Source organism: Ceratina calcarata, unplaced genomic scaffold (assembly GCF_001652005.2).
Source record: "Ceratina calcarata isolate Rehan_Ccalc_2016 unplaced genomic scaffold, ASM165200v1 scaffold48.2, whole genome shotgun sequence".
Lineage (NCBI taxonomy): Eukaryota > Metazoa > Arthropoda > Insecta > Hymenoptera > Apidae > Ceratina > Ceratina calcarata.
Genome location: NW_017172225.1, coordinates 3,077,565 through 3,087,127, shown reverse-complemented (window position 1 = coordinate 3,087,127; position 9,563 = coordinate 3,077,565). Strand labels below are relative to the sequence as shown.

At 43.2% G+C, this 9,563-nt stretch overlaps 2 protein-coding genes across 3 annotated transcripts in view; one reads left to right on the top strand and one right to left on the bottom strand.

Annotated features, from left to right (window-relative positions):
* Nucleotides 1-2,921, top strand: part of LOC108627779 (putative cytochrome P450 6a14) — a 4,542-nt gene extending 1,621 nt beyond the window's left edge. The window contains exons 2-5 of the mRNA XM_018029228.2: nt 245-857; nt 1,292-1,516; nt 1,742-1,993; nt 2,302-2,921. Coding sequence (XP_017884717.1) covers nt 245-857; nt 1,292-1,516; nt 1,742-1,993; nt 2,302-2,468 — 1,257 coding nt within the window. The 3' untranslated portion in view covers nt 2,469-2,921. The remainder of the gene's footprint in view (nt 1-244; nt 858-1,291; nt 1,517-1,741; nt 1,994-2,301) is intronic.
* A 188-nt stretch (nt 2,922-3,109) lies between these two features.
* The window catches only part of ebo (exportin ellipsoid body open), an 8,393-nt gene continuing 1,939 nt past the window's right edge, over nt 3,110-9,563 (bottom strand). Inside the window, exons 3-16 of one of the 2 annotated variants that reach the window (XM_018029226.2) lie at nt 9,318-9,509; nt 8,799-8,958; nt 8,374-8,633; nt 7,901-8,067; nt 7,501-7,807; nt 7,295-7,387; nt 6,801-6,969; nt 6,446-6,584; nt 5,926-6,284; nt 5,334-5,661; nt 4,837-5,034; nt 4,374-4,652; nt 4,014-4,179; nt 3,110-3,676 (exon numbers count right to left, since the gene is read on the bottom strand). In XM_018029226.2, coding sequence (XP_017884715.1) covers nt 3,596-3,676; nt 4,014-4,179; nt 4,374-4,652; nt 4,837-5,034; nt 5,334-5,661; nt 5,926-6,284; nt 6,446-6,584; nt 6,801-6,969; nt 7,295-7,387; nt 7,501-7,807; nt 7,901-8,067; nt 8,374-8,633; nt 8,799-8,958; nt 9,318-9,509 — 2,898 coding nt within the window. In that variant the 3' untranslated portion in view covers nt 3,110-3,595. The remainder of the gene's footprint in view (nt 3,677-4,013; nt 4,180-4,373; nt 4,653-4,836; nt 5,035-5,333; nt 5,662-5,925; nt 6,285-6,445; nt 6,585-6,800; nt 6,970-7,294; nt 7,388-7,500; nt 7,808-7,900; nt 8,068-8,373; nt 8,634-8,798; nt 8,959-9,317; nt 9,510-9,563) is intronic. The other variant, XM_026815961.1, reaches the window with a different exon arrangement.

The following is a 9,563-nucleotide window of genomic DNA, read 5'->3' as shown; positions in this document are numbered from 1 at the left end:
TCTCTCTCTCTCTCTGTCTGTGCGTATTGTATCTTGACACGGTGTAGAAATTTTTTTTTGAGTTGATAACGATGGAATACGTGGTGACGTGGAATTCCATGCGTATCTTCCTTCTACAGACGCGTATCGAGAGACACGCGTAACAACGATGTACGCGGGAACATGACTCGTCCTCCCGGTTCCCGGATCAGAAACGAATTGAAATTAAGAATGTACATTTTCCCGTTCCACGCACACGTTTCAGGACCCGTTGGCGGCACACTTGTTCAACCTGGAAGGAAACAAATGGAAGAGCCTCAGATCAAAGCTGACTCCGGCATTCTCGTCGGGCAAACTGAAAAGAATGTTCTACCTACTTGCGGAGTGCGGCGAGGTGTTTCAACGGTTGATCGACGCGTCCTCCGAGACGGGTCAGCCGTACGAGATTCGCGAACTGGCTGCGAAATTCACGATAGACGTCATCGGTAGTTGCGCCTTCGGTATTCAGATGAACGCGCTCACCGACGAGGAATCCGAGTTCCATCGAGCTGCAAAAAAGCTCTCCAGACCAAGCTACAAGGCTAGCCTTTGGCGAATGCTTAGAACTGCCATGCCCAGGTTGTACAAGCTCTTGGGAGTGCAGGTGATCGACCCCGAGGTGACCAAGTTCTTCAAGGATGTCGTATCGCAGATGATACGACAACGCAAGGCGCACGGTATCAAGAGGCACGATTTCATGGATCTACTGATCGAATTGAAGGACAAAGGCACGTTGGAAAACGAATCCGTAGCGAACGGCGGCGGTAGCTGCGGTCAAGGCCAAATGTCGAAAGAGGAAGACGACCACGGGGATGCGGAGACGACCACCGAGGAGATAGGTATCGTACAAACAAAACGTGACGTGACGATAAAAGAAGGGCAAGAATGTTTGAAACGTTTCATTCACACGTAGCTGCTCCTAGATCGTTTAAGCGACAACGATTCGTCGACCACAACCAGTTCTTCTCTTTAAGATTACGCGTTTTCGCATTGATTTGATTATGGTCACTGGCTTGTTGCACCGTGCACTCGACCACACTCGAATTAAACCGTCTGATCTGAGTTTTGTATCCTTGGATGGATTATTTTTATTGCACGCGCGCCGTTCCATGTAATGATCTGTTCTGCCACAAGAGTAACGACATTTAGCAGTAACTAAACTAATTTTTCGTGCCGCGAGACGGCTGATCGATGAGTCGTGGTGGACGATGACGAGAAATGTTTTTTCTCTCGAATCTTATCGCATAAAGGCGACGCGTGCTGTTATTTATAGAGCTGGACGAGAACAGCATTGCAGCCCAGGCGTTTGTGTTTTTCGCCGCTGGCTATGAAACCTCGTCGAATACCATCGCGTTCTGTCTTCACGAGTTGGCATTGAACGCTGAAATCCAGGAGAGAACGAGACGCGACATACAAGACGCTATCCGCAACAGCAAAGATGGAAAATTGACTTACGACGCTGTGCAAGACATGAGATATCTTGACATGGTAATTTCAGGTAAACATCGAGACTATAGACGTCGTCGTGATGACTGGTCGCACGTAAGATCGATTCTTATAATTAGACATGCATGCATGCATGCTCTGTCATTATACGCGTACTACTGCTGCTGCTGTATAAACAGTTTTGATGAAAATTAGTAAAATTGTCTGTTTCCAATCTGTCGTCTACGTTAAAATATTTAGTTGACTGCTGCTTGAATTTTGGATTTTGCCGGTTTAGAAACACTGAGGAAGTATCCACCAGCTTCGATGTTGTCGCGGAGATGCGAGTATCGGTATCAAATACCGAACAGCAAAGTTGAACTACCGGCGGGCATGCGTGTGATCATACCGATTTACGGACTTCACCATGACCCGGATCACTATTCAAATCCTTCGACCTTCGACCCGAAACGATTCTCGGAAGAGAACAAACGAACCAGACATCCATACACGTATCTTCCGTTTGGCGAGGGACCGCGAAACTGCATAGGTGAAATTTTTGATTGCTAATCTCATTTGTTCATATTACTTAACGTGATCTCTTCGCTTCGAACGAGTATGAAAAGACGTTTACTTTACGTCTTCTCAAAGTATTATTGTTGAACATCGATTATTACAACTATAACGTCGAAGGAGGATACACAGAAAAATATTATTTGCTCCACAGACACACTGTGTAATGTTATACATTAATATTTATATTATACAAATAATATTTTTCACTGCTTGTATATAGAAATGCGTTCATCGTTGATCATTTAGATTGTTACGCGCGCCGCGCGCACATTTGTTACGCAGGTATGCGTTTCGCTCTGTTGCAAATCAAAGTGGGGATAATCTCGTTCCTCAAGGAACACCGGGTAGAAGTATGCGAGAGAACAGTCACGCCGATAAAGTTTAGCAGACGAAGCCTGGTAACTACCAGCGAAGGAGGATTCTGGCTCAAGATCGTCCGATGCTGTTAAAATTTGTATAAAAAAAGCATTTTGTAACGTGTGTACTTAAAATACCTCAGACCGAGACCGCGGATCATCCTCGGATATAAATGATTCGTTTCGGTCGTGCGGCCGATAGAACTCTTAACGTCGACGACGACGATTTTCTGCCCATTTTTTATTTTTCTACTTAATTAAAATCGAATCGAATACAGATGCAGATCTCTTATGCGGCCGCATTGCTAGCTAACAAAGTACTTTCCGTTTCGTGTTTGCATATTCTTATCAAATTGTTGTATGCAGTACATACTTTTTACGTTACGTAGTACTGTCTATCGTTCCATTGAAATATAGTTTAACCGTTATAGCGTAACGTTGAATATGTCTATTTTTATAAACGTGTTGTATCAGTTATGTTACACAATGTGACAGTGCAATAATAAATATCTTGGAAATAAATAAAAAATGTACGTGTTCACCTGAGCTGATGACAACTATTTCGACTATTCGAGGAGAAGAAACCACCGACAACGATGACAACGACTGAGAAAGGAAGAAAATGAAACGGATCCCTCGACACTAGCCAACATAGTATACGCGTTCAGTGTAACGTGTGTACGCACAACGACAATAGATCAGAGACGGCCCACCGAGATAAATCACACCTGGACTGGACTATTAGGAAAACATGTTTTATTCCATAAAAAAATGAACGCTGGAGACATCACAATGCAGTTTTGGGCAGTGGTCTTCGTGAAACTAGATAACTACTACGGATTCCCATGAACGTCACGCGTCGGTACTACATAAACGTATATGTGTGTAAAAGGCAGAAAACATGATCCAGACGTTCCACCAATACGTCATCTCCCCCCCCCCAAACCCCCGTCAAATCAGACGTTTGGATATTTCTGGTACTACAAGTTCATACTCCCATTCTTCTCATTTTGAAGTTCTTATAAATAATAATTAGTAGTATAACAATTCGCAGTCTGACAATAATTTTCAGAAAACAGTTCAAACGATCAAGAGATGTTCGAAGAGATCTGCTGCTTGCGTAGGCGGATAGATTTGTTAAAAGAGAAATCATCGTCGAAGTCGTATTGAACCTCTCGGTTGGTCGGAATCCAGTTTTACGTCAGGTCATCGTAGCTGTCTCAACCGGGTCGAAGAAAAAACTGATAACATCGTAGGTCGGCTATTAATTGCAGCACGGATCTCGTCAAAGTTGGTTGATCCTGTTGTGATTCAGTTGGTCGGTTTCCCAAGAACCAACAAGAAAATTATCATCATTATTACCATCAAAACAAACCGAAGCAAGATGAAGATACTACGCAGAGCTCATGGTCTTGAAATTGTATGAATAATGAACGTAAGATTCATATTTAGTTAATTTGTTTCAGCGTTTAAGCATTGCGATATGCTTGTCTACGCCGCATCATGTGATCATCATCAATTTCAATTTTTTCGCGAAACGCATAAAATCCACGTGCATCTATTTGCTACGTGTGTGTATGTGTCTGTGTGTATTGTTGTTGTGTTGAAACTGAATTGAACTGATTTGATTCAACTTACGGTAGATTTGTCGAAGTTTTCCAGCAACGTGGCTTTCTGCATGTCGTCCACTCCGTCGCAACTTGACAAAAACGTGGGTAGAAAATGACCGAAGAACCATGCTATATTGACCGAAGCTAGACTGTGAATGGCAGTCGCGATTTCATCTGCCAATAAGTTGTGTGACCTATGTGAACGAATACAGATTAGAAAAGAAATTGAAGTAAAAAAGTTGTACGCTGTACAGGTAGGTAGTAGTGACAGGGTTTCACGCGTTTTATGTCGTCTCGCCTCGTCTCGGAATGTACAGAATTAGCTCGATAATAAATGCGCATACTCAGATTGATAGCGATCAATTTGACAAAAAGATTTCGAACTTACTGTTGAGATAGAACGGTGAACAGTGCCATTAAAAATCTCTCTATTAAATGAACTTTGAACACGGTTCGTTGATACAGCCGCCATCGTACGTTCAGTTGCTCGAGACCTTGCAAGCTTTGTCGGAATATATTGACATCGGGCTGGAGAAGGGCCTGACCAAACGCCTCTAGAATGGCGACTAATTCCTCCTTGTGTTCAACCGGCTCGTCCTCGTCGGTATGACCGAGGGTATGCAGAATCGAAGCGTTATAAAAATATTGCCATCGGTGCATAAGTATGCTGAAACAAACGTTTCAGTTTATTCCGTCCGTACGAGTACGAGTATGAACGTATCGAAAAATAACGAAGAGTAGCCAATTCAGTCGCCGATAGAACTGTTTGAGTAAGTGCTGTAGTGTGCCAGATAACGAGGAAAGCCAGAAATTCTAAATCGATACTTCGAATCGATGGTTCGTCGTCATACCTGTAGAAAAGTTTCAACAGAACGAGCGTAGTATCCGGATGAGCGCTCAGATCGTTTCCAACGGCAGGCCACACTTGACCCAAACAGAGAGTAGTTATCGAAGGAACGAAGGCTTTGAATGCGTTACTGGGAGCCGACACGACTAATATCAAAATTTCTAACAATTGATCCAATGCAGGTCCCACAGATATGTTTTCTCTGTGGAATCAAATTAAAACGTCAGTGTGGTTCAGTTTACTTGACGTGCGCGCGAGTGCACGCAGACGATATAAATATGAAACGCGGTACTTCTGTACCCCATCATTCATCGGCACGAAAACAAATTGCTGATTGCCACCGCACTTCGCATGCACTTTACTTCCACATTCTGCTTCGATCCATTCTCTACAAAACTAGTGCTTCGGCAAAAATCTTCGCATTTGCTTCGCGCAAGCCAAGTTAACGCGAAGGGGTCAGTCAACGAGCAAAATGTGATGAGAACCTGGTGATGGTAGTACCTGGTATAAATATGTAGCATGCCTTGAACAGCGTTTTGTATAAACTCCGGTCCTAATTGTTGCTGCAACACCGAGAACACCGAATGCAAGAAACTGAGCAAGATCTCGCATATGCTCTGACATCTTATCGTGTAAGGTAACAATTCTAAAATCCGATTTATCGTCGGACCTAAACATGAATGCAACATCTTTTTTATTGTCGTGGACGAGGCGGAGCAGTCTTCCAACAGTTGAGTCAACGGCACCACGGTGATCGAAATGGACGATTCCGAAGGTACTGGTTGGCCCTCTGAACCGAGAGGCGTAGACAGTGTCGAGATCATCGTGCCTGTTCAAACATTCACGCGCACTGCTATAATGCTGATTGATTCAGTCGGGTATAAATAGACGGGGGCGACGACACAGGCAGAGCTAACTAATTTCCACTACTTGTGGAAAAAGGCTGCTGCCATACTACATTTTAAATGTTGTTTACGTATACACGTTTCGTAAAATAATGACATTTACGTTCAATAGACAGATTTGAGATACTACTGGTAAACTCGCGTTCAGGTCAAAAGATGATATGTATAATATATCTAGTAGAAGATACCTAATAATCGCTCTCGAATAGATCCATCGCCGGGCGGCAAGATGATCGCGTTGACGAGCGCCCTTCGTAACACCTTTATCGTGTCAGGTTTAAAAAACGGGTACGTCATCATGGATATTAAATTTCTAAAGGTAGGCTCGTCCCATAGGACGGGTTTTAATATGGCAGTAATGCTTTGGAAAAGATGTGTAGCGGAATGAGTCAGATTCGTTGGCAAAGGATTATCACAGAACGTTGTATAATCTAAAGCCAGGATGCACGAGTCGATGCATCGTCGACAAAACGTTTCCTTTACTTTCTGCGGCCTGCTCGCTATCCAGTGGCACCAAGCTTGGAGCGACGCCAACAGCTGTGAATGGCTAATAATCGACGCAAGTTCAATTATACGAACATGTGAAACTCGTAATTACTCCGGCTACGGAAAACACGAACATCGAAACAACTACCACTACTGCTACTACTAGTATTGTATTATACAGCAAAATTCCGATACTTTATTTGCGTGAAATTTTTTACTTACACTTCTATGAGGTCGATCACGATCGCTGCTGGTTGCAATGACGCTTTGTACAACTGATTTGTGTTGGCAAATTTACATGCGTCCAACGTTTGAGACACTACTTCTTCGGCTAACGTTTGATCGATGTTTTGATCATCTCCTAGAATTCAATACTATTAATTGCGCGGCGGATCGTGTTCTACTTCCAAAGTAAATAATATTCTTTTGTGAATCGAAATTATCGCGTGTCGTACTACTCATAATACTCGTCAGTTCATCGATTTTCATGGGAGCATCCGAAAATTCCGTCGTATCAGCATCTCGACGACGGAACCGACGGACGACGACGACGACGACGACGACAACGACGACTTACCAAGGAAAAGTGAATACAGCCTAGCTAACACTTGAGTGGTGGAAGCCAAGTCTCGTAAATGTGCGTGTACGTTCGCTGCCTCCGACTCGTTCAGTAGAATTACTTGATTATTAACGATAACGGTGCCCAATTCTCCGAACATCATTAATTCCTCTCTCCATGTACGATACTGAAGCAGTCGAAGAAGACGACGACGACGACGACGACGATTAATTATGAGAACTCCGATTGATAAGATCGGATCATTATTATTGACGATGGTCATTGCGGGGAAAAATGGACCGAGTGACTCACGACGATGACGACGACGACAACGTTGTTCTATGGACTCGTCTATTCGATCGAGAAATCGGAAACTGCCGGCACTATCGGTCGGAGATAGTCTATCGACGTATAAGACGACGACGTATCATACAGCTGCTGTTGCTGCTGCATAGTCGTAGTCCATTCTTGCTCGCTTTGGCCAATAATGAAAATTGCACTTTGCTCTTTACCAATAATGTGAAAACTGGAATCGGTGAAATGTCTGCCACTTTAGCCAAACACTCTATGTTACACCTTAAGAAGTGCTGCCATTCCGTTTCTTCCTGTAACAACAAACGAGATGATGATAACGACGACGACGACGATCAGTCAAAGGAGAAGAAAGAGGAAGAGGAGCGACGTGAACCACGCGCGCGTTCATAGTCCAAAAGCTCACGTTTTCGTCCAAGTTTTCAGTGTCGAGATCTTTCAGCGTACGCGTGTTGAGCTTGAAACTTATTTTCTGCAACACTTGCTCGCAGAGAGCCAACGTCACTGGGGAATATCGGGATTGACCGTTCTCTAAAAGAGTGGCCCAAACGTCCAAACTTCTCAAATATCCGTTTACCGTCGAGCACTGTTGGAAGGTGTGATGACACAAGACTTCCAACAGCGTGTTCACAGAAAATTTCGGAGACGATTCTATCCTTTTTAGATGATTCGTTACGAACAATTGTAAGAACTCTGTCAACTTTTCCATGTAACTGTAACCATAGAACGTGCGTCATTATCGTTACACCTCTCGCGCGCCCGCGAGATTAGCAGGGAACAAACGTATTACGATGACGCGACCACACCTTTCGTTCACGGAGTCCAGGCGTTCCAACAGCTGAAACAACGTGACTCCATTCTGAAATATTTCGACCAACAATCTGTCGGTCACATCGGGTGAGCACAGAGGTCGATACAAAAGTTCATTTATCGTTGTCACGGCTTGTACGCTCATTTCAATTTGCTTAACGTTCTGTTAACAAACACGTTGTTGGATAGTACAATCGTCGGTAATACGTTTCCATTACAGAAAAACTAGTTTGCACACACACACACACATACAGTATATTATAGCAAGTTGGCGCATACGAAATATCGTGATATTCACCTGTTCCTAAAAGCTAGACTAGTGTACCGAACCTGATGAAATTCGATTACGATTTAATTCTCTGCGTTTCATCGCTGCCTTCGTTCGTTCACCTATTCCATAATTAACTGGAAAACCACGGAAATTTCAGATGCACCGACCTGAGCGAACGTTAAGTGTAAAAGCGTTTACCATTGCATCGTGATAATTGGCACATGTGAATATGGCATCCAGTAGGCCTGTAGATATGTGTTCGGATAACTCGATCCAGCTGAACAAGTGTGCCAATACTTCTAACGTTGCTATGCACACCTCGGTGGTTCCCGATGCGAGTCCCCGCTCGACGTCTAAAATGGCTCTCGCAGGTGCCACTGTTTGTCCACCGGTTGGCGACGGGGGCGGTGTAACTGTTCCAGAACGACTTTGCAATTTCGTGGCTTCCCTCAAGAGTACTGTGTGAGTGCATGTGCAGGAATGCACGCGCGCGCGTGTATAAAAAAAAATTATTAAAATGACGTTCTAGCAGAAACCGTTCTCGTTCCAATCTCCTGGACGATAGCAAATAGTAACTGAGGAAAAATGGGAAATGAAATGTAACTGAACGAAAAACAACGTACTTGTAAGAGTCTCCAACGTCAAAGGCACTTGAGCACTGAGAAACCTAAATAATTCGTTCTTCCTATGTATAGGTAGATCATCCCTGGGAGTTGCTAATTCCTCTGAAGCTGTCCTCAGATAGATGAGACCCAATAGTCTCGTATGCTTATGACCTAATAACTTTCATTGTATAAATAATACATAATTAAACTTTCAGTACCAACAAGACGATCCGATCTAATGTGAGAATAATTTACTTTTTTGCAAATACAGTTTCAACGAAACACGTATAAATCAATCAATCGTTCGTTCGTTCGTTCGTTCGTTCGTTCGGCGAGGAACTGATCTTAATCTCAAGGTAATGGTGAGGAATTAATTAAACCGAAACGATCACAATTATAGTACGCGAAGAACACATAAAGTACAGTTAGTTGGATGCATTTAGTTCTCACTATATTTTCAATAAGTTTCACATACAATGGGAGGAGACTATCAGGCTTTACTATAGACAGACAAGGTAGTAGTTTGTTTATACGAACCTGCAGAATGTTTGAATAAAAGTCTGGGTAAAAATGCGGCCAGTCGTGCCTTGCAATATCTACGACCAATTTAACTACTTTGTTTCTTACAAAGGGAGCGACATCCCTTTCTAAAGATAACGTGTACAAAGTTGATCTCGTAAGAGCTCTATCTTCCCACAGCAGTATCGGCCATCTCCTTCCGATCGTTGTCTGTAAACAATATATATATACACACACACACATATACATTAAGGATGTATTGGC